Here is a 24708-nt window from a genome sequence, read left to right on the forward strand (position 1 = left end):
TGTTTCCTATGCTTTGGTTGCTACCCTTGGGCTCGTTGGTGTCGCATCATAGTCAAACAGCACAGTGGCGCACAGTACATAACAAGGTGAGAAGGACTTTGTTGTTATTGTGTTGTTATGATGTCTGCAATGTGTGAGCCCAATGTGCGAACAATAAACAGCAGCAAGAATTAAACTGGGGCCAACTGGCGTATATTCGTGATGGTCAACCTTCGGCAGGCACGTTTGAGGAGAAAGACTGAAATAAATTTACTTCTGAATTCAAGTCAGATTGATTTTGATTTAAACCCCAGGCGGACACAAGTGCATTGCTCTCCAGACCGTCACAGCCTCTGCTCAACCAACAACCGAGGGACCCCTTCCACATCACCAGGCTGGAAATAAAAATTTTCCTCCGCCTCCTCCGACGGTGCAACGATCAGGTGACATTCGCAAATATTTTTTTACGTTGCACGCGCATTTACTGGCACCGCTAAAGAAAGATATTATACCGAGCTGAAGTCGTAAGGTCAGTGAATGACCTTCTGTTGCCAGTACTTCCTTTCTTTTCGTTGTTTCTTGTCGGTGGACAAAGGTGGGATTGAAAAGAAAACATCGAGAAAAGGCAGTTGAAGCTTGAAGGAGCTGTAAAGTAATTATTCGTACGTTGACGAATGGGAGGGGCATTGTACTAGAAGCTTCTTTTTAGTCCTTCGGTGGATATGCACCAGAATGGTTATCGAGGTAGTCAGGAATACCGCTGCTGTGTTTGTTTACAGATTGCTGGGAAAATCAAGTAGCGGAATGCACGTCACTACAGGAGGCTAAATGAAATGCTCGGCTGCAACCAACTCGCCCAGTTGCCCGGCTTGACGTAGCTGAATTATGCAATTCGAAAGCAGCTGTGTGGATAGAGCTGGCCTGACAAGCTCTGGGCAAAGTATTCTTGTCGTGACGTCAGCCAAACTCGGAGGTGACGTCAGTAGTAGAGCATCAAAGGTGTCTTTTTGGATATTAATGCAAGACAGCCATCGTCTTCCAGAAGGGACCTTTCATCTCCACTGAACACGCGGTCAGCAACAGATGCTATGGATTGCGCCGCGGCTAAGTTAGTTCTTCTCGCCGTCACGGCTTCGTTATTCGTCGAAGGAGATACTAGGAGACCTAGTCCATGGACTGCAGCAACTAAGAATACGGAAATATCCTGCAAGGATGCACGCGGAAGAAGCGTTGACTGGTGAGTCCAGTGGACGTTAAAACAATCTGGGTTTACTCTTTTTTCGAAGTAACTTATCGCAACACAGAATGCGAGAACTATGATAAAAATCCTCCCTTTCATGAACACATATACCGGTGGCATAGGCGATATTAAGTAAATCCTTGTGCAGTAGCCTGATTCGACAACAGTGTGCTATACTCTTGGCTCTATCCACCGCATCACCACGGAAGGGTTGTCGAGCTAAGTAAGTACGGTAAGGTGGGGTGATCGCGCGACGCACGTAGGGATCAATTATCCACTGAGCCCAGGCCCACTCTACATTCGTTGATAACTGGCAGAATATCCCCTCCACAATCAAAGGATACACACTAGCGGAATAAATGATATTTGGAATACACTTGTGCAGAAGAGTAGCTCTTCAATACGTTGTGCCTCTTCTGGCTGAAGACAATACGGTACCAAGACAGGGTTTATAGACGGGAAATAGTTTCAGAGGGAGGTGCTGATAAAGTCCGTCTGTACGCGCGTACGGGCAAGTTTTCCCCTATAGCCAAGCATACACCGCATGTGAAAAAGGTAAAATTTGCTCTAATTTTCATACATTTAAACACAAACCCCACAACCACCTTCATAATCATCGCAATGGCATTTATGTTCAGCGCAGGATGAAGGCGTGTTAAATAATGAATAATTTGAATCAATTATTTTCCCCTGTATCATTCTACCATTAGCTTCACTACATTTTGCTGCCATAATGCTGTCCTTTCCTTGCCATTCTGGAACTCGAACGGATGGGCCACATGGTTTTGTTCTTCCGATTTTAATGTGCACCCAAACCCCACCTTTCCCTCTTAATTTGCACTTGAGTGTCTCTGAATTAACTTTGTTCTATAATATACGATACTCACCTATGACCACTAAGCGTTACTCCCATTACCTATCTCTCAGTGGCTTGCTGAGCTGACCTATATTTTATTTCAAGGTACTCACTGCTCAGAACTGACCCAGGAACACTCCGTATTTTTTGCCTCTAAAATTTCTATTGCGAGAGGAGTCCTAGACTGTCCGCGGAGTGCTCACAACTGTTCTGAGCAGGCCAATAAAACAGAGCATGCGAAATACCGTTTCTGCTCCCGTAAGTTAGCAATCTTTCTAGTGGCATTCTGAAAAACAATTTGAAGTTTTTGTCAACATACAGGTGTGGTCAGTATAATACTTCGATGTCAGAAACTTTTTAAAAGCTTCCCACAACCTTAAAAAAACTTGCTGCTTTTTCTGCCCTTGTTAGAAAGAAATTCCCAATTTTGGTGTTCATTGCGATGCACCTACACTTTGGTTATGAGACACGCCGTAGTGGAGGGCTCCGGATTAATTTTGAAGGCCTGGGCATCTCAAACGTGCGCCAGAATATGGACAGATGTGAGTTTTCTCTTTCCGCCCCCACCAAAACAAGGCCACTGCGGCCGGCACAGAACCCGCGCCTTGGGCTCAATTGCACAACGCGCAAGCCACTGCGTTACTGTGCAATGGGTTGCTGTCTTTGATGGCAGGGGCCACAAGAAGGCATGTTGCAATTAAGGCCAAGTAGGAGAGCAACGCTTTCAGCTGCCATATCGGTGCCCACAACGGCACAACATTGCATTGACATATTTTCCTTCACTATATATGAAACCCTATGCACTGTAGCCTTCCAGGGAGAAGTCCGCGTGAGTTTCTCGAGACGAAGGCCTCAAAGCAGGCGCGGCGTAGACACGCACGCACCCAGCTAGGCAAACACCGGAAAACACTGTAAATGAACGCTTCTCGTAACGGTTGTGACCCGGCATCTTTTTTATAGCAACTTAGACAACAATGAATCACACGTAAATATATATGCCTGGCTTGAAGAAAGAAATTGCCCGTACGTGCGAACGAACGAACGAACGAAGAACATTTATTAGCAGGGATGGCTGAAGGCCATATGGGGGAAAAGGGTGGGTGGAAAGGAAAAAAGCATCTGTAATAGCGTAACATGAAGTAATGAAGTATCTGTAATAACGTAACAAGAGAATGGCATCAATACGTGCAATGCGCAATGATAAGAGGTTAATGCAACCAGTGAAGTTAAACTAGTAGATTAATCGACGAATATTCAAAACAACTAGAGTCCCAAGATATTCACCGAGCGGGCCCTGATGTACAGGGGTGTGGAGTGGTCTTCTCGAAGGAAATTGTTTTTTCCTGGGCAGCGCTTGTCTTCCCATGACGAAAAAGGCCATGACACCCTGGGAGTCGACACTCCCGTCCTCTTCGATGCACGCTGTTAGTGTCAACGGCATAACCACATTTGCATGAGGACGTTCAACAAGACTGATTGGTTGCGTGAGAAGCTCTCTTTTTGAGAATTTAACCCCGCGCGCACTCAGGGCCGCCTCCCAGTCCTCTCTTTTGGGGTGGGGATTACGAGGAAGGGAAGGGTTTCTCTGACATGCCCATACCATGTGGTAGGTGTCAGCCACCTCCCCACAGAGCTGACAGAGGCCAGTAAAAGAAGGGTCGAAGTGTTTCATGACCGCCGGGCACAGCAGCATATTTGTATAGAGGCGGATAAGTGTTCGCTCGTTGGCCTTGACTAACCCCCTGAGGGGGGACGGGTACAGACGATGTTTGTCCCTGTGTTGGGCGGAGATGTCTTCAAATGACTCTGGGTCTTCTGGGATTATACGCCGGGTGCCCGGTAGTTGTGTGCGCGGGCGGCCGAGTTGGCGGCCTCGTTCCCTGGGAAGCCCTGGTGACCTGGAGTCCAAACGAGATATCTGAAGGTGGGGTCCTTGTCCCAACAAGCTCTTCGAAGTATTGCCTGAGCGGTGGTCGTGGTCCAACCCAGCTCGAAATTCCGGCACGCTCCTCGCGAATCGGACAGGATGAATTTAGACGAAGCGTGGGAAGCTGCGAGGGCAATCGCTACTTCTTCGGCATGCGTTGCGCTGGGGGTCTTAAACGAAATGCCGTCAACCTGCATTCCCTCGTGAATCACCATGGTCATGTACCATCCTCCTCGTGGAGGACCCGCGACGTCCATGTAAAACACTCCGTGTTTATTGCCGTAGTGGCGATGCAGAGCCTTCGCCAGGGCTTCGTGTCTGCCGCTATGGTCTTCTCTATCCATTTTGGCGGGGATTGGTCGAACTCGGATGGCGACTTTCCACAGTTCGGGCACTCGTACCCTTCCCTCCGTGTAGTGGTTGTGTTGCACGTGAATCCGGTTCAAGAGGCGACGGCCGGACTCGGTCTGCACTAGACGAGTGTATTGGCTGGTGAGGTGCGCTTCACGGAGCTCCCGGTACGTGTTCACCATGCCCAGCGCGAGAAGCTTCGCGTTCGAGGTAGTGATAAGGTGGTCCAGCGCGCTCTTCAGGATTTTCCGGAGAACGACCTCCACACAGTTTTCGTCGTGTTTCCGCGAGTGCAGGTACGGTGTCGAATAAAGTATCCGGCTCGTAACAAAAGCGTGCGCGAGTCGCATCGCGTCCCTGCTTCTAAGTTCCCCCCGCCTGTTGGAGACCCAGCGAACCATGCGACCTACCTGCTCTCCGACCTTGCGGAGCTTTTGGAGTGTTGTGTCCGCTCTGCGGTTTTGATGTATAAAAAGTCCAAGGATTCTGATCTCCCTAGCCTCGTGGATGGGACCATGGGCCAGGGAGAGACGTATTGGCGTCGTACACTTCGTCGAGGAACGGAGATGTGCGACTTAAGATTTCTGGGGTGAGCATTGAAGGTCGCAGTGCATAGCATATCGTTCGACTATGTTTGTGGCTGTTTGCAAGCGTTCTTCAAGCTCTCCTAGGTTGCCCTCTGTTGCCCAAATGGTAATGTCATCGGCGTACAGCGTGTACTGTACTCCCTCGACCTCAGCCAGATGGGTGGGGAAATGGAGCATTGCGAGGTTGAAGAGCAGCGGGGACAACACTGCGCCTTGTGGCGTGCCCCGCGTTCCCAACGCGTAGGGTCCGTGTCCCGGGTCTTGTACGCGAACTAGGGCCGCGCGGTCCTCCATTAAAAATGTCTTTAATGTAGTTGAAAGTGTTCTCCCCGCAATGGCTCTCACTAAGGTGAGTAAAGATGACGCTGTGTTTTACGTTGTCAAAAGCCCCCTTGAAATGTATGTCTACGACAACCTTGTCGTTGTTAGGGTGTTCGACCGGCTCCATTTGCAGTCTTCAGCGTGAATTCCCGCGCCAAGGCGTTGGCCACGTTCAGGTCTTGGATTGTCACGATGACGATGCTTTGTTCCCAAATGAGCCACACACTGAGGATGTCCCCTCTCGAGACAAAACAGCACGGAACAGAAGAGCACGGCGTCAAAAGCGCACGCGTCAGAAGAGCGCATGACAAAACTGCACAGCGTCAAAATAGCACCGCGACAGAAGGGCACAATTGTATGGAATGCCTAACCGGGCAATTGTTGAGATTCTAACCCGTATACAAACATTATAGAGGGTGCAAAACGCTCTCTATGAGTTTCTCTTCGCGTTCCGTTAGTCTTTCTCGGAAAACAGGTTGCGGCTTTAATTATTACACTATGTAGGATGTTTGAAATGAAAGCTGCAAAAGCCGGGGCCGTCATTTGGTAAAACTATTCAGACACCGAGGGAACATCATTCACTTCCCCCGTGTGGTCCTGCCTAGTATGGAAACTTTGATCCGTTCGTTCTCCATTCATGGTCGCTCACCAGTAACCTCCGAGAGAAAACGCCCTTGTATACAACCAAAAAAATTACAAAGAAAAGGCGAAAGGTTGGCTGGTACAAAACTCAAAATGGCTCTGGTTTCCGTATCAACATCAAGGTTTATAGAAACGATCACTTACACTTATCGTTTTTGAAGTAGCCCTTCAATTTTGGGGGATAATACCAGAGTATAATAATAATAATCACAAGCTATTGCCTTGATACCCCATTCAAAACTTTTTTGAAGTCTCTGCTCATTACACTTCTTTCGATTCTATTAAATTCAAGTTCCGATTGAATGTAGAGGTGCCACGATATGGGGAAGCTCTCTTCCACCTTATGCGACTCGGCATTGCGTACACATTTTTTTGTTTAAAAATGACATAGCTTGCACTGCAGGACTAAAAGCAGAGCTAGCAGCCCCCTCCCTTCTTCGGAGACAAGGCTGTTGCATCTCACATTTATTTACGTACTTGCGCATGAAACATCTCCAAGACTGGCAGGTCCGGATCGTTTCGTCCACAGGCTTTCACATCTCTCCCCAAGTGGACCGCGTTTCACCACTTCATTTAGGTGCGGAGTGCCTTAGGACCGCACACTGTCCATCCGAGTCCGTGGGCATAGCATTTACAACCGCAAAAAATCACATATGCACCGGCAGGATTCGAACCTCAGTCTGGAAGACCACACAGCAAACCACGTTACGTCGTGCAGATATCCCGGAAACGTCAGCAATCGACATTGCAGATGTCCAGGAGACGTACCGTTGGGATAAAAGTTACATATATTCAACGTTGCTACAACTGCAAAAAACCCGTCTAAACCACACGAAGGATAACGTCCAATAGACGCCTCATACTACTTTTATACGCTGTTTACGGGACGTTATCTTAGTGGTACGTCTTATGGATATTGTTGTGGTATGCATGCAAGACGTATATAGATGTCTGTTCTACATTGGTTTTTTGTCTTTGGCACAAGCATTAGTTTTTTTATATTCATGACTTGTGTACGTTAGTATGATTTTGCTGAGATGAACCTGTATGCCTGAAATTTACATTCTTTATACATTATTTGAAAGTTTGGCCAGCCCCCTTTCCAAGGTTGCCCACGTGTTGTGGGCGTTTATACCTCAAATACATGTCTTACTAGCTATTCAGCACTGTTTGCTGTTACTTGTCGCCTGGTTTCTAGATAAATGTGTTTCTACTTTTGAAGTGCTGCATTCTGCATGAAGTCTCATATGTGAAGTGCCAAGCTGACCACACTCTCGCAGAAGCACACGAAGCACAGCTCTAAACAAGAAATGTCGCATCGAAAACAAGAGGCAGTAAGTAACAGCAAACCAGTCCTGATCAGCACAAGCGCCCTGGACACTAAGGCAACCACAGTAGCGTCATCGAATTGTACCATACAGCACGGCTGTACAGGCCTTCTGCAAATAAACTATCACAGCAACAATTCAAAAATTAAACTAATTAAAATGACAGTCTCCCATCCTATCTGTAAGTACCTGCAGCTGGGTAGTAAGAACGCTTTCAAAGTACACATAAAACACAAAAGACATCAGGTAAAACAGTTTATATTGACTTCCAAAATATGTAATATGCTTTCGCAACACAACCACTTTAATTTTCATTCCTATCTGCCCTGGCCCACAGGGTACACATTGTACAAATACAATAATAGTACAGATATTCATGACTATAAATAAGTCACACAGCAGAAAGGTTGACACAAAAAGGAAGAAAAGCAAACATGTAAACCCAGTGTACAAGCACAAGATAGTTATCCAACTTGAAATATCGCGCATTAAAATAATTGATTGAAAAACAACGCAAGAAAAGTGTGAAAACAAAGAAATGATTGAATGGTGGTTATAAAAACACAGCAAATTTACGGAACTAATTAGTTCACATGTAGTGAAAAGTTTGTGGAACAATAAAACAAAAGCACCTAGGAAACACAGAAGTGGTGCTGAGTGGTGGTTGTGAGTGCCATACAAATTTAAGCTACTTTAAACAAACCAAGATCTAGGGAAATGGTTATGATCTATAGAAAAGGTGTGTATGAAGAAATGACTACGGCGGTTACAAGAGCAGTAGAAATTTAAGTAATGAAATGATTCACACTTACTGAAATGGCAGGATAACAATAAAACAACAAAAAACTTTAGAAACAACTTATTGAATTCTGGTTAGGAAAACAAAAGGTTACACTATTTTAATATTTCACAGAAAGTGATATGATTTGGGAACAAATGAAAAAACGGGGAACACGGAAATGATTGAGTATTTGTTACAAGAAGACAGATTTACTTCGCTACGTGATTCACACCAAGGGATACGCTCAAAGAACAATCCCACAAAATAAAAACGCATGCAAGCACGGAAATGATTCAATAATGGTTCAGTGGTGCATGCCTCCATCATCAGTTATGGTAGGGATTCTTGAACAGTTTGCGTTCTTCGTTGTGGTGCCAGAAACTGCAAAAATATTTGCAGACCGGATTGGTTGGAAAGTGAGTAAAAATTTTATGGTGCAAAGGAAGAAAGAAATTTAATACCGCTTCTAGAAATAAAAACTAAGAAGCCGCAGGTTGTCGACAAAGCTGATATTTGCGCAGGATGTGACTGACAATAAAAATCTTGGCCCTATACATTGTCTGGTGAAAGAATTTGATGTCTGTAACAACTCGAAGATATCTAGTGACACACAATGCAGGATGCCACTCGCAGGTGGAAAAAAGCGTGTTCCCTGTTTCCCAAACCAGGAGAAGTCCTGCGCCAAGTTGACCGTCAGCAGTAGCTTGAACAGGTTGTTACGGAATTGTGGAAGAAGAGGAAGACGACCGCGTACTATCATCGCGATCAGGGGCTAGAGGAAAAAGAAGCTAATAAACCTCGGTCCGGCTCAGCCATGGCCTCGCGTCTGCGTCCCGTTCCATAACATTTCTGGCGCCGTGAAACCCGGGAACGACGGACCAGCGGACTTCACGGCGCAGCTCCTTCAAGGTAGTGCGTGGCCTCAGGTACATCGGATCGTCTCATTTCGGAGGCCTCACCCTTGAACGGTGCCTGCCATGGCTGCGTGCTGGACACAGACCCCCCACCTAGAACCCGGAGATGAACCCCACCCATCGGACAGTCCCGACCCTTGCTTCGCTGCGCTCTCTGGTTTAGATGACAGGCAGGTCGTGGACCAACTTATCAGTTCGCGGGTCATCCTCCGGGCGGACATAACGGAACTAGCCAACACCACTATTCGGGTCTTGGAATCGTCACTATCGAATATAAGTATGCTCATCGATTTGCACCGTATGGCAGAACAAAAACAAGACGAACTTCGAAAGCTGGACGGTCATATCCAGAGCCTTCTCGACTTTGATAGTTTTGTGGCAGACTTAGAAGAAGGCGAAGAGTTTTCATACGTGATAAGTCGCACGAAGGTTTCGTTGAAGGAACGAATCTCTCAGGCAACGTTGAGGACATCGTTCACCGCGACGAAGACTGTCGCCACCTCAACCGACGCAGGATCCTTTCAGAGGGGGCACCTCCCTGAAAAGGGACGTGGCCATTGTATCACTCCCATTCGCAACAAGGGCTGCTTGCGAAACCGCGAGTTCGTCGTGTTCAGCGGAAGAGAACACGGAGCAGCACAGCGACCCTACATTTCCAACATCGTCGGTAAACCAGGCCGTGGGATGTACCAGCCAGACCAAGTTCGACCGAGCAGCCGGGGCCGTGACATTCCGCCGAAGTGATGAAAATACCATCTCGGACTCTGATGCGCCCGTGGCCAAGCACAGGAAGCCATCGCACATAGACAACAGGAAGATTAAGTCAACGGATGGAAGTGGTTCTTCGTGTCACGACAGGAAGAGATTCACTCGTGCACTGCCGTCACGGACCGAGCGGCTTACTAGCAGACCCCGGAACAAGCGAATTCAAGCACGTGAAATTGAAGCCTCCGTTCTACCGCTAGAAGAAAGGAAAACCAGGTTAATGGCAATGCCGCAGACGAAAGTGGGAAATACTCAGACAGTGCGCAAAAGGAACATCGAAAGTGAACAGAAAAGGGAAAAGGGACCGCTGACCAGACGATTGAGGCTGCATCCAGAATACAATTTATGCATGTTCGTTAGGCACTCCGGTTCGAGCAAAACAGCATGCCCCGTCTTAGCCAAGAAAGTGTCAAGAAGAAGGCATCGTGCCTCAAAGCATCGATGGAGGATAAAGCAGAAAGGCATCTACCACCTCCAGACTCCGCAGGATTGACATTGGACTAATCTACGGCAAGCCTAGACTAATCTGCTCTGCACTTCCTCACCACTAGCGCCACCGTCGGGGGTGGGAGTATGTTACGGAATTGTGGAAGAAGAGGAAGACGACCGCGTACTATCATCGCGATCAGGGGCTAGAGGAAAAAGAAGCTAATAAACCTCGGTCCGGCTCAGCCATGGCCTCGCGTCTGCGTCCCGTTCCATAACACAGGTGCCTTGTGCAGGCTGTTGCAGTAGCACCTCCCTTGCAAGCCAGTTCATCAATCTAGGGATGGGTACAGGAAAATCTGTGTTGTTAAAACAGATTTTTAAGACTGGTATAATACAGAATGGCCGCTTACATTGTCCCTGAAAAAGACAGTGTATGACAGCCGCATCCTACCGGTACTCGCCTACGAGGCAGAAACTTCCAGGCTAACTAAAAGGGCCTAACTTAAATTAAGGATGACTTAGCAGGCAATAAAAGGCCAGAAGATGGGTGTAACATTAAGGGACAGGAAGAGAGCGGAGTGGATATACTTTAATGTCAGCATTGGCACTACTAAGGCAACCTTAACACTATGACAGCTAATGTGAGGTACCACTAAATATAAGAACTTTATTTCGCGAATGGGGACTCTGAGGACATTTTAGCCAGCTACAGGTCCCATCTGAACTTGCAAAACATTTTTCTGTGTCTATCCTAACCGCTTGGTGGATTGAAGTGACAATATATACACGTATTAAGCAATGTCCACAAACTGTGGCAAAAGGAAACATGCACAAACCAGGACAGCGTCACTGCCATGGACGTATACTTCGTGCAGCAGAATGGCGAGGTGGGCTAGCTGGTATATATGCATAACTAAACCTTCAAGAAGCACATCACTGAAACACTCCTCATGTTGTCCTGTTCGCTTGTCCTGCTAGGCCTACATTTTTAGTTGAAGTATACGTTGTATAGCGGGAAGCATCAAAGTAGTGCAAGACATTTTTACAGCATAATCACATTCGCACATAGTCTAAATTGCACAAGTCAGCAGCCTGCAACATGTAAGTTATTAGCAAACGACAGGCCACACACCAGAATCATACTCTGCCTTAAACCTGCGAAATCCCAAATGCTGTATTACTCTGATCACCAAGGTGTGTTCCACACTAAGTTCATTAAAAGCTGAAAATTCCATAAGTGACAGAAATTTAACAGCCATTTTTGAATATTTTTACTAGGTTCTGAAAGGTTAAGTTACGTTTGCGATGCTGCAGTAAGAGTACAAAGCACAACCAGCGCTGCTCATCTCATACTACTGTACCAGTTACGACATGCGTGTAGTTCTGACGTTACAAATAAATTCGGGTTGCATACACGTTGTTCATTAAAACATTTCACGACCAAACTGAACGTTTGAAAAGATCGAACACTCAATCGAAACGCGAAAAAAGCATCCAGATGGCATTTTAATCTAATGCTGTACTCTCGAAATTCACTCGATTTATTATTTTATTTTAATGCTACACGCACGGCAATCATTCAATTTATTGGGCACGTTTTTTAACCGAAAATTATCATCACGAAAAAAAAACGGCATCGGCAGAAACAAAGCAAAAACCAATATCACGCTAAAAGTACACAATGTGCGTGTAACCTATACACGCTTATATTCGCACACGCACTTATATTCGCACTCTCCAGCTTCCCTTATCTCATATCAAAACATTCGCCCAGCAAAATAGGAGAGAACACAAACACTTCACCAAACACAGGGCTAGAAATTGCGCGAGAACTGATTCTGTTTACAAACGCAGCAGCCAGGTACAAAGGTCTTCCGACAAATCTCCGCAACGTACGAAGCGAGTCGCTCAAATCGTTAGGGCTAACCGCTTACGCGTACCGAACCGCTTACGCGTTCGAGAGCAACTCTGCTACGTTAAATACATATGACAAGAAAACAAGGCTCACTAGTACTCACTTACCTCCACTACTTGGCAGTATTTCTTCGTCCGGTAGATAAATCCATGGTAGTCAAATAACCGAAATAACGAAAGTTGAAGGCGTGCACAGCCGTGCCATCACCGGCCTGAAGCACGCGTATCGATACGGAGTGCAGTTAATACACTGTCGGACGATCGGACTCGCCGCGCAGCGACTTCCTGTCTCGTGTTCGTCCGAGGGAAAACCTAGTTCCTGAAAGACACCCACCTTGATAAAAACGCGTTGCGAAATATATGCCCAAGTTATTGGTAAATACAAATATTAGTTTCCAATTATATATAAGAAAAGCTTGTGCGTGGGTATCTCTTAAAGAAAAAAAATTGGGCCCATCTCCCCACGAGTGGGGACTCGAGTAAATGCGTCGCGTAGGGGGTGGGTGTATTGCGTTAACGTTGGTGTTTGGGGGGTGGTGGTGGGGTGGTAGTGAATGTGTTAACTATTATTGCTTATTACTATTAATTATTATTATTTCTTTCATATATTAATTATTAATTTCGTGATTTTGCGACTAGAGTCCCCCTCGTGGAGAAATGGCCCAATGTTTCTTTTTTTTTGTGACGCAAGAAGTGACGGCAAGGAGTAGGTTGTTGTAAGTGGTTATTTATTTATTTGTTGCTGTTGTCGTTGTATTGGACGCTGAGAACGACGGCTTCGTGGTCGCTAAAGTGTACTGTTAAGGGGTCTTTAAGCATTGGTCGTGCGTTGCAGCAACTGGTGAAGACGAGATCGATGCAACTGCTGCCGTGTATCAGCAGCTTCTGGACGTAGTTTGAATGAGTCAAGGATATAAGGCGCGTTCGTACCCTTTGATTCTGTGTCGCTTTTGTGGCGCAGTGGGAAGAGCACCATGTACCTCGCGTTCCGCCCACAGGGTCGTGGGATCGAAACCAGGCGCCGATAACTATTATTTTTTATATACTGGAGGGGGAGGGGTGCGGACCTGTTGTTGATAGCGAGAAGGGTAGCGTGATGCGGGAGAGGAGGAGTGCGGGAGAGGGCGCACCTGCGCGCTGAGCTGTTGTGGACGGACGGCGGACGCTACATGTGAGTTAAAGAAATGCTCTGCATTTAAAAGTAATTGTACCGGCAATCTAGATTACGGCATTTAAGGCAACTTCAGGGTGTGCGGTGGAAATACAGCTGCCGTGGGGTTGTGGGCGCCGTAATTTTGCGGTTTGTTCTTAGGCCGCAACCACTTGCAGCTTATTTTCCATGCTTTCGTGCGTCGACATCGCCCCGCGTTGACGGCGTCGGCAAAATGCACTGCGACGTGAACTGACGCGGGAGGAGGACGGGGAGGAGAAAACTTTATTGAACAGGTAGATCGAGCTTGGAAGTGGGCGGGGTCCTCAGTCCAGGACTCCGTTGGTGCGGCCTGCCGTCTTCGCCCTTTCAGCGAGCCAAAGCTGCTTACTTAGGTCCGAGCTGGCAAGTTCACTCTCACACTGCTCCTATGTTGCTACTCCGATGTCTATGCTGTTCGCCAGATATCAGCGTCGACGCAGGGCCAGAAAGCATCCGAAAGCACGCGACATCGTCCGGATTCCATGTCCATCTCCTGGTTTGGGGTCATTACGTTCGCAGAAAACAATCCTTTTTTTAACGTGCGGTAATTTGGTGCCTTGAGGCAAATTACAAGCTATTTCTCTTCGAAAGTGCGCATTCCTCCGTGGCTAGCTTGGCTTTCCTCGGGGAGATCGGGGGTGGAGAGCTTTTTGCGAGTTAAATACGGGAGCTCTGGCTACATCCCTTGTAGCCTTGTAGTGTTAGCATGATGGGCTTGTCTGCAAGTTCGGTGCGTAACGAACAAAGTTTATCAACGCCAGAAATCTAGCGGTGCATTCAATTTCATTCGCGGCTACCGTAGCTTGCATAGGGGGAACGATAAAGCGCGATAGCTTTTCTTGGCTTAAATAAGGGAGCTTTGGTTACATCACTTGCAGTACTAGTATAATTGACCTCGCATCCAAGATCGGTGCGGAAGAAACAAGCGTTAGCACCGCCGAAATTTGTCATATACGACCAAAACGAATCACCCAACAATATTCGCTGGCAGCCTCTGTTAGGGCACCAAATTCTTGGGTCCACGCATTGTTTTCCGTCGTGGTCTAGTGGATTGGAACTTAGGTGCTGGTGTTGTGTTTTGAAAGTCTATGGTTCGAATCTTGGCAAAACCTCATGGATTTTATTAGTTTTTGTTTTTTTTTTGCAATGAGGGTGTCATCGAAATTTTTTTCAAGGCAAAAAAAGGTAGAGTACCTTGCCGTTTAACCTACAAGCGACGTTTGACGGTAACCTCAGTATCAAGGCAGCCCCGAAATTTGCTTTGCTCACACTTTGAATTCATGAAGCTGTAGTCGGTACGTAACATCAAGGTTAAATCACGTAGCAAGTAAAGTTATGCCGATTGCGCCTTCGTTCATCATCCTATCATATTTTGTTCAGATTTGACGGCAATGACCCCCCCCCAAAAAAAAAACAAAAAAAAAACACCTTAGAATGCTCGTTGGCAACGTCGCTTGTAAATGAATTCTGCACTAAGTCCATGCCTCTTTCCTTGAGGTTCGGTATTGAGCTACTGTTTTGAAGGTCAAAGATTCAAAGCAATAGTGGTGGATTACAATACTTGCACAAAACCCCTCGGTACAAACCCTTACAAAACACATCCAAAACCCCTCGGGAACTTCAATACAGTATTCCTGCGGAGAGTTTGAAAATAAAGTATAGCAGATATAGCTAAAATAAATGTAACTGCGATAGACATGTTCGAAGCAAAAAACGGACATACCAGCAACATCTGAACAACGTCAGCAAAATATGTCTAAATTCCGTCCCCAAAATGAAGCAGCAGAAACATCGAGAGTACGTCTTTAGCAAAGTTGAAAGAACGTCGGACATTAAGGTACCAGCAACGTTATCCCAACATCCAAAAATGTTCACTAAATATTGCACGTTGTACGGATGTCTAATAGAGATACTGCTGGGACATAGACGTTCGGATCTTTTTGGGACGTCGCAGGGATGTTATTGGTTTGCTGGGAACCGGAGGCTCAGAAATAACGTTGCCGAGCTAAACCGCAGCATCAAGGAGCACCGCCGCACGTATCAACCACCAGCCATGGGATGAGCTGTGCAATGCGGTGGACGGCCAACTGCACAACGGCAAAGCCTGGAGCCTCCTAAAGCGTCTTCTGGATGAAAAAAAACACCAAGTCTCACCAGAGGGACCACCTTGCACGCCTGCTACACAAGGAGCTCGGGGAACATGGTAAAGATGCGGTGGCCGCCCGCCTTCGCGCAAAATACCTGCCGCATATTCCGACCGTACAGCACGGCCCGTACGCGGGCGAACCCAACGAAGAACTAGACAGAGACTTCAGTGTGGAAGAGATCAGGACAGCACTGCATGAACTCTACAGCAGGTCGGCACCGGGCCCCGACCGGGTGTCGAACCGCGCCCTGAAGAATCTCGACGATCGCTCGGTGGAACAACTGACCTACTACATCAACGCCTGCTGGCGGCGAGGCAGCCTACCGCGCCAGTGCATGACCGCGAAGACGACCTTAATCCCGAAACCCGGCAAACCGCCGAGCCTCGACAACCTCCGCTCCATATCGCTGACATCGTGCGTCGGCAAAGTAATGGAGCACGCACTGCTCAATCGATGGCAAGTGTACCTGGAGCAGAAAGGGATATACCCACCGTCCCTCCTTGGCTTCCGCCAACACCTCGGTACGCAAGACGCCATGATTCAATTGAAGCACCAAGCGCTTGACAACAAGACCAAGGGAACCAGGGCAATCCTAGGACTCGACCTAGAAAGCGCCTTCGACAAGGTCGCGCACTCGGCGATCCTGCGACAAATTTCACAACGAAACCTCGGCCTGCGCACTTACAACTACGTGAAAGACTTCCTGACGGACCGACGCGCCGGACTAGTGGCAGGAGATCTCCAACTCGAAGAGCAAACGTTGGGCAGCGCCGGCATCCCGCAGGGCTCGGTCATCTCGCCCACACTCTTCAACCTGGTCATGATCGGGGTGGCAGAGAAGTTGCAAGACATCGAAGACGTCTGGCACACTATAAACGCCGACGACATTACTCTCTGGGTGTGCAGAGGCAGCGACGGTCACATCGAGTCGACGCTGCAGTCTGCAATTTACGCAATAGAAACCCATCTACAAGGCACGGGCCTGCGGTGCTCTCCCAAGAAATCAGAACTCCTTCTCTACCGCCCGACACAACGCGGCAAACTCAAATCCCAAAGAAAATATGAGGAAATCAGTCTACGCACGAGCGACGGCACGGTCATCCCTACAGTCCCAAAAATCAGAGTCCTCGGCATGATAATCGACGCCACGGGCCACAACGGCGGAGCCATCACCAGACTAATGCATAAGACGTCCAACGCCACGACACTCATCAAGAGAATCACCAACAGAAGGAGCGGAATGAGGGAGGAAAATCTCACCCGGCTCATCCACTCGTTCATCGTCTGCCACATCGCTTATGTCGCGGCCTTTCATAACTGGTACAGGCAAGAAGAAGACAGGATCAACGTCCTTATACGGAAGGTTTACAAGATCGCCTTAGGCCTGCCGGAATCCACCGGCACAGCCCGCCTGTTCCAGCTGGGCATCCACAACACACTGAAGGAAATCGCACAGGCACAGCGTACCTCGCAGCTAGAGCGGTTGTCCGGCACGAACGCTGGCCGCCACATCCTCGAGACCCTTGGCATCGGATACCACACACAGCAGGGACATAAAGTCACCGTCCCAGACACCATCCGGCAGACACTTAGAGTCGATCCGATCCCCAGAAACGTTCATCCGGAGTACAACCGAGGCAGAAGAGAGGCCCGAGCCAAGGCTCTCCTGAACGTCCACGGCAACGATCTGGGTGCGCGATTTGTGGACGCCGCCGAGTACGAGAAAGGTTCCCGATTTGCCGTGGCGCACGGCTGATAATCGCCCCATCTGTTTCGCCTGCCGACTTCCAGGGCATGTGGCCCGTTACTGCCGCCGCCGCGTGTTCGCGATGAATGATGACGCTGCAAACCACACTTTTGGCTCTCCACATGGGTCTTCGCAGCTAATGACCGACGCGCCAGCCAGGTCGCCGTTACCTGCCTCCGGTTACAACGATTTCAGCCGTCGTGACACCGATAGCCGCCGTTCAAGCTCCCCACGTCGCCGCTCACTATCGCCTATGCGACGTCGTTCAAGCCCAACTGAACAGGAAAACTAGCCGCCGCAGTTCCGGAGGCAAGAGCTGCGCGACTTTCGAACTGTAAAAGGCCTACAAATGTAATCGACGCATCCGTTGAGGGTGTATGTACAGTCGCACTAGTCGACACAGGCGCAGCCGTATCCGTCATTACCGCCGATATTTGCCGCTCGCTTAGAAAAGTTACGACACCGCTGCCGCAATTTTTGTTATGTACCGCAACTGCGCAACGTGTAAAACCTTTGGCAGTCGCATGGCGTGTCACGATCCAGGACGTCGTGTACCCCGTCGAGTTCCTCGTGCTGCCATCCTGCTCCCATGACGTCATTTTGGGCTGGGGCTTTTTATCTCGCCGTCGCGCAATAATCGACTGTGCGCGTGCACAAGTAGAATTTGATACCCCTTGGACGTGCCTTACGCCGAACTTCAGTCCGCTGCCCCTGCAAAGCTCACCGTGGCTTACGACACGGACATTCCTCCCCGCTCGGCTGCTCTCGTACCGCTCTGCTGCTCTTCCATTACCGACGCACCAGTTCTTTTTACGCCGTCGCGCTTATTTCTTAACCGAAAATCGCTGTCCCTGGCCTTCGCCCTACTGACAGTTCATGCTGGCACGAGCGCCATAGTAGTCAACAACGAGTCCTTGGAGCCCCTTCGTCTCCTGCACGGTGAGGTCCTTGGCTGCGTCGAAGTTATTGGGCCACAGCTTGTCACCGCCGTACCAGACGACTCTCCGTCATGGGTTCCAGTGGCTGGACTGAGTCCTGCCCCGTCAGCACCAGACCTGTCGCCTCCGGACATTGGCGCTTCGATCGATCCTGCCCTCAGATCAGACCAACGAGTGAGGCTCCTCGCTCTGCTATATCGGTTCCGCTCTTCTTTTGACGGCGCAAAGGCACCGCTGGGCCGAACATCTGCAGTTGCTCACTCCATTGACACCGGCTCGCATGCACCACTGCGCCAACGACCGGAGGAGAGCAATGAGCTGGTCCACGTGGGAGCTCAGCTGCTTAATGAGCTCCGAGTTAGACCTGTTCTGCTGCATGGTAAGGCCCAAGACTTTAATTTTGGGGACCTGCGGGACCGTGTGGCCCTGCACCTGGATGGTGATTTGGGGTGTCGTAGCCGTTCTTTTCTTTGGTGGAAGCACCAGTAACTCGGATTTGGTGGGTGAGCACTTAAGGCCAGCCAGGGCTGCCTGTTGTGATACCACATCTGCTCCTGCTTGGAGGGTGCTCTCAATGTGTCCATCGCTTCCCCCAGCCACCCATAGGGTGATGTCGTCCGCGTATATACCAAAACGGAGATGCGGGATCCGCCTTAGTGCATGGGCGACTGGCAGGAGGGCCAAGTTAAAGAGTAGGGGGGAAATGACCGCCCCTTGAGGAGTGCCCCTACTAGCCAAGTCATACGGTCCACCCTCATTTTGGCCCATTCCGATAGTAGCGGTGCGGTCGGTCAGAAACACCCTTACATAATTGTAGACCCTGCGACCCGGGTTGATGGAGGTTAGACCGATCATAATGGCCGTGTGGTCTACCGTATCAAAGGCCTTTTGTAAGTCTAGTGCAAGCAGTGCTGTGCTATCAACTTGACTGGTTGCCTGTATGACTTCATTCGAGAATTACAGCAACAGGTCTTGCGTCGACAACTTAGGGCGAAAACCTACCATTTCACATGGTAGTGCATCCGTCTTGTTGATGTGCCGGGTAAGCCGAGCTAGAATGATATGTTCGAGGACTTTGCCAACGCAGGACGTAAGGGATATTGGTCTGAGATGTTCTAGAGCCATGGGCTTACCCGGCTTGGGAATGAACGATATTTTGGCTGTGCGCCACTGCTTAGTTAGGGTGCCCATTCGCCAATAGTGATTGTAATACTCAGTTAATTTGGCGACGGATTTATCGTCTAGGTTCCTCAGCATTTTATTAGTGACAGAATCTGGACCGGGGGCCGAGCCTGTTTTGACATTTTGTAGGGCACTTCTCACTTCCGCTTCGGTTATGTCCGCATCTAGGGCTTCGCTATCATATCCCTTGTAGTCCGGGAGAACCACTCGTGCACCATCTGGGATGTAGATTGACCTAAGGCGATCAATGAGTTGAGAGATTGTGCCGGGGGTTTGATGGACGAGTTTTTGTATGTTGTGGGTCTGATCTGTTTTGTTGCTTTGGGGGTTGAGGAGGTGTCGCAGGAAAGTCCATGTTTTCCTCATAATTAGCGCGCCCTTGAGCTGGTCACAGATGTGGTGCCATTGCTCTCTGGCCAACTGTTTAATGTAATTTTGTATGGTAATTTCCAATTCAGCGATCTTTCGGCGGAGGATTCTGTTGCGTTTGTTTCGCCGCCATCTCTTTTGCATGCTGCGGTAGGCCATCCATCGATGCTGCAGGCGAGAGTCCATTCTTTCTGACGGTACTTCGGGATCAATTTTACTACTGGCTGCTTTAGCATCCTTAATTAGCTGTTGCGTCCAGCTCTCTAAATCCATCTGCTCTTAGGGGTCTTCGGATGTTTCCTGATCTCTGATTCTGCAAAATTTGCCCAGTCCGTGATGTGGGTGTGTCTGATCGGAGCTGTGTATTGTTTAACGGAAAGGATGTCAGACTGGATAATGTAGCGGTCACTACCCAGCGTATGCTCCGTGCACGTCCACTGCATTTGCGAGATTCCGACAGATAGCGTGAGGTCTGGGGAGGTGTCTCTTTGCACGCTAGTGTCGATTCTGGTGGCCGTGTACGGGTCAGACTCAGGAGTGAGGTGACACTTCTGAATCTGCTCCCATAGTAGCCTTCCCTTTCTGGTCGTATATGAGTAGCCCCAAGACGTGTGAGGAGCGTTGAAGTCCCAACTATTAAGAGAGGATTTCGCGCTGCTTTTTGTTTAGCCGCCTCGAGCAGGGAGCCGAATCTATGATGCTGAGCTCGGGGGCTGCTGTATACATTCAAGATAAAAATACTGCTGTCCGCTTTACTGCGGGGTATGACTTCTATGAGGTTGTACGGAATTTCCGTTTCCTCTAGCTCCACAAGATCCGCAGTGAAATTACGTTGAACCAAGACAGCAGTTAGGTCTGAATCGGAGCTTTCGAAGCTTTTGTAACCTGGCAATTTGATTTTTGTGCCTGCCTCTTGGATGGCTATGATATCTGGAATTTTAGATTGGGATTGGACATGAAGCAGAAGGGCGTCTCTTTTCCTTGTGTACCCCCGGCAATTCCACTGCCAAACTCGAAGAGTGTTAGAAATCTTGTTCAGCGCCATCAGGGAGATCAGGGAGAGGTTGCGAGCTTGCGTGAGGGGCCATAGGGAGATCAGGGAGAGGTTGCGAGATTGCGTGAGGGGCCATAGGGAGATCAGGGAGAGGTTGCGAGATTACGTGAGGGGCCATTATTACACCCACGGTAACTGTTAGCTTAGCGACCTCTGTTTTCAAGGCCTCTACCATTGCTTGCATAGAGGCTTGGTTATTCAGGAGTGTTTGATGGAAATGGGTATATTCAGCTTTTTGCTCCTCGAGGGCGCGTTGGCAAGTGCGCTCGACAGTTACGAGTCTGTCTTCGGAGAATGGGATACTCTCACCAGACGGCTCTGACCCCTGTGTTGCACGTCTCTTGGGGGGGCGGAGGCGTTGGAGATGATTGTGGAGGAGAGGTAAGGGGGGCTTGATTGACCTGCTTGGCTGGCAATTGGGCAGCACGCTTAAGAGCCTGGTTTTCTTCCCTGAGCCTTTCGTTCTCCATGCGAAGCTGAGTCAGTTCTCTGCGAATAGTTCTCAGCTCGTTTAGAAACGTTTCTGGAATTTGCGGGGGAGGGAGGGGAGATTGCAGCGAGCCAGCAAGAGGGAGTCGTTGGGTGCTCACCTTTGTTGTTGAGTTGAGAGAGTGAGACGCCTGGTCGGGCTTGTTCTTCAGGGCTTGTTTGGTTGAGCTTCCTGAGGAAGAGGTCTTTGGGACCTGTTTTGGTCCCTGTTGGGTCCCCACTGTGGAAATCAGAGTGTTGGCGGCCACTTGCGCGTACGTGGGCGATTGCCTCCGTGGTTGGAAACGGCGGGGGCAGTCCGCGGAGCCTGTGGGGTGGGCTCCTTCACACACTATACACTTCGGAATGCACGGGTGGTTGTCTATAGGATTGGTGAGCCCACACAGTGAGCAGCGTGGCTGTGGCTGATTTTCAGGGCAGACGTCTTGGCGGTGGCCAGTACGCCAGCATGCTGTACAGGCTTCCGTCTTTCGTCTGAATGGCTTGCATCGGTACGTAGCTGCGCGGTACCGAACCCAGAAAGGCACCTTCGTTCCCTCGAAGATGATTTGGACGATGTTCGAGGTATTGAGCCTTCTTGCCTCCAGAATCCCTATGTCGGGGTTGTAGTGCATAAGGCTATGGAGAATTTGCTCAGCCGTGTCTGTGCTGGGGATATTGAAGATGACACCGAGCGCAGTGTTCGCCGGGGCTGAAACGTGCGTTGCGATCGGATACTGCTGCCCGTTGAGTTCGAGGTCAGTGACCCTGGTGTATCTCTTGGCACGTTCTTCATCGGGAGTACTGACGATGATGAAGTTCGCTTTCGGTTGTATCCGGACTTGATCTGTGTCGTTGGGTGTTAAGCATGCGGCCTTCATTATGAGGTCTGCCAACTTGGCAACGGGTACCGATGTAAGAGCCAGTCCACCTCAAGGCCTGAGAACGATCTTGATATCCGCCTCTGGTACCGGAATAATGGGAGGATTATTTGCTATCTGTTTGCGGCGCCTTCGCTCCGACGTGCCTCCGTTACCGGCGGTCGTTGCGGGTGAGCCTTTGTCGGGAACTACGACGAGATCTCTGGACGCTTTATTTTGCATTTTGCGCCGGTTGGTGAGCCAGCCTGGCTGTTCCAATTCCGCCGGGTCGATATGTTCGCCTTCCACCATGCTTTCCATCTCTGAAGGCTTCATCCAGTTTCGCCTTTTTCTGGATGCTGAGCGGCCGTGGATTGCAGCTCCAAGGAGGGGCGTCTCCCGTGTCAATGCGATGTTGAAGGACGGTTGTCCGCCCAGGGGCCTCCGTGAACATTTCAGCAAACGGCTCCAGCACATAGGCGAGCTGCTCCCTCTCATAGTCACTGCAAGGACACTCCTCAAGCAACTGCCTGATTCGCTCAGGCAACACGGATTTCGTTACGGCTGCGGCTGACCTTGGCACGGTACAGATATGCGTTGACGCCAGAAAAGGTATCAATTCTGCGCCATTGCCCAATCTGTAACCACCTCCCGCCAAGTCAAGCAGTAGGCCCTCGCGAATAATGAAATCCCGGTCCAAAATCGTGGGTACCGCCAAGCCAGGGCAGTACGTAAAGCGCTGCCGACACCTTCTGCTTGCGTAAGAAATGTGCAAGCGCACAGCCCCACGCGCTTCAACCACAGCACCATTGGCCACTTGCAACCGCGTGCTGCATTGGCGCAACTTAACACCACGTGCTCGGCAAAGTTCAAAGACGGTATCACCAATGAGCGACAAACTGCCGCCGGTATCAACCAAAGCAGAAACATCCGTTCCAAGAACGTGAACAAAAAGATGTGGTGCTATGGGCTGTGTGCGTGCTTCAACATGGCAAGCAGTGGGTAAAAAGCACCAGTCCTCGCCACCAGCCAATTGTGGGCCACTCAGTGATGGGTTAGTCACCATCATTGCCTCGGGCTGCATTCCTTCATCTCGATGGCTATTTGTATTTCGGCGACGAGCCATCACACGCGGACACTCACGACGGATGTGTCCTGGCTGTCCACATTGGTAACAGCCGCCAGCTTTATTTCCGTCAGGCACGTAGCTTCGCGACCCTCCCGTCTCGGCAACTGGACGAGAAGGACCTCTGGAGTTCAGGGGATTTCGTTGCCGACCCCAAAAGGAGAGACGGGTCGGGGAGCGGTGAGCCTGCCAGTAAAGAGGGCCTGTTTTCCCAACGCAGGAACCCTGGCTCAAACCGCTGGGGGGAGTTCCCGCCATGGGCTGCACCATCTAGTGGTCTTCCGTGCTCCAACTGCCTGTCGCCAAGAGCAGAAGGATCTAGTGCACGGGGGAAATTCGAGCCCGCCGCTGCATTACGCGGCTGTGGACTTCGCTCTAGCGAAGTCTCAGGGGTGTCTCTCCATGCACAAGCTGGCTCGATTACTTCCCCTACTGGCGGATGGGGTACATAATTCAGCTCCGATATGAGAGCTTCCTCGATTGACCGGCCTGATCGTGCCATCACCTCCAGGCTCGAGTATTCACGACCACGTAAGTAAGGTCGGAAGCGCGGGTGGCATCGTCGAAAGACGTGCCTCACCATTTCTGCATCAGACGCACCCGGGATAGCTCGTTTGAAGAGCTCCTGGATAGATCGGATGTATTCGAGCAAGCCCTCGCGCGGGTGCTGCGTACGTGCTTCCAACTCACGGCGGATGCGGTAGTCGTAGTCGGGAGGCAGGAACTCCTCGCGGAAGCGGGCCACGAAGTCAGCCCAGGACGCGAACGGAGCCTGCAGGCGCCACCAGCGACCGGCGGATCCCTCCAGAGCAACCGGCAGGACGCGGGCCAGGGCGAACTCGTCCGAGGCACCCGACGCCGCCTTGTATACGGTTAGGTCGCCCAGGAAGTCCGCCACTGTCTTGCGGTCATCGTATCCCGTGAACCGTGGTACCTCAATGTTCGGCTGGAACGATGGCCCGTGCTCGGACCCATCGCGTTCTAGCCCGAGACCTGCCAGCCGGTTCGTGAGGTTCTCGCAGAGGTCCATGATTGGGCGGAGCACGCCGACGAGCCCAGTGGCGTCCGCATCCCTTGCGGGCTCGCGCGAAGCAACCAAGGGCCTCCGACGGGTAGCGGCTCCACGGACAGGCATGTCCCTGGGACTAAATGCTCTCGCGCGCCGCGAGGCGAACACACGAAGAAAAAATGGTGATAAACAACACAAGCCACTAAAAATGCGCTTCAAAATACGAGAAGGACTACCAAAATCCCGGCGGTCACGAAAAAACGCCAATCTAATTAGCCCCGCAAAACGCCCACCGCGGAACACCAGAACAAGGAAGAAGACCACAATGCCCTTCGCAGGAACCACGGCCGGCCCCACGTTCAGGGCGCAAAATGTGGTACCGGGGTTCTTGCACCCGGCCGCGGTTCCCCAGAGAGACACTGAGCCCCCTCAATCACACCTTTACTGGGAGTCCCGCTCCGGCAAGGTCCACTGCTCAGCCGATCCGGATGCGCCCACCTAGCCCAGTCCAGTCCGCCATGTTCTGACCGAGCTCGTGTCGCGCCACATCTTCCTCTTCACCCGGCACATGTCCATCCTTTG

The 24708-nt window shown here is 50.0% G+C and overlaps 1 protein-coding gene across 1 annotated transcript in view; it reads left to right on the forward strand.

Annotated features, from left to right (window-relative positions):
• Positions 1–1034: 1034 nt before the first annotated feature.
• The window catches only part of LOC144138154 (cell-death-related nuclease 7-like), an 83557-nt gene continuing 59883 nt past the window's right edge, over positions 1035–24708 (forward strand). The window contains exon 1 of the mRNA XM_077670293.1: positions 1035–1216. Coding sequence (XP_077526419.1) covers positions 1068–1216 — 149 coding nt within the window. The 5' untranslated portion in view covers positions 1035–1067. The remainder of the gene's footprint in view (positions 1217–24708) is intronic.

This window comes from Haemaphysalis longicornis, unplaced genomic scaffold (assembly GCF_048455015.1).
Source record: "Haemaphysalis longicornis isolate Haplotype H1 unplaced genomic scaffold, Haemaphysalis longicornis Haplotype H1 scaffold_5, whole genome shotgun sequence".
Taxonomy (NCBI): domain Eukaryota; kingdom Metazoa; phylum Arthropoda; class Arachnida; order Ixodida; family Ixodidae; genus Haemaphysalis; species Haemaphysalis longicornis.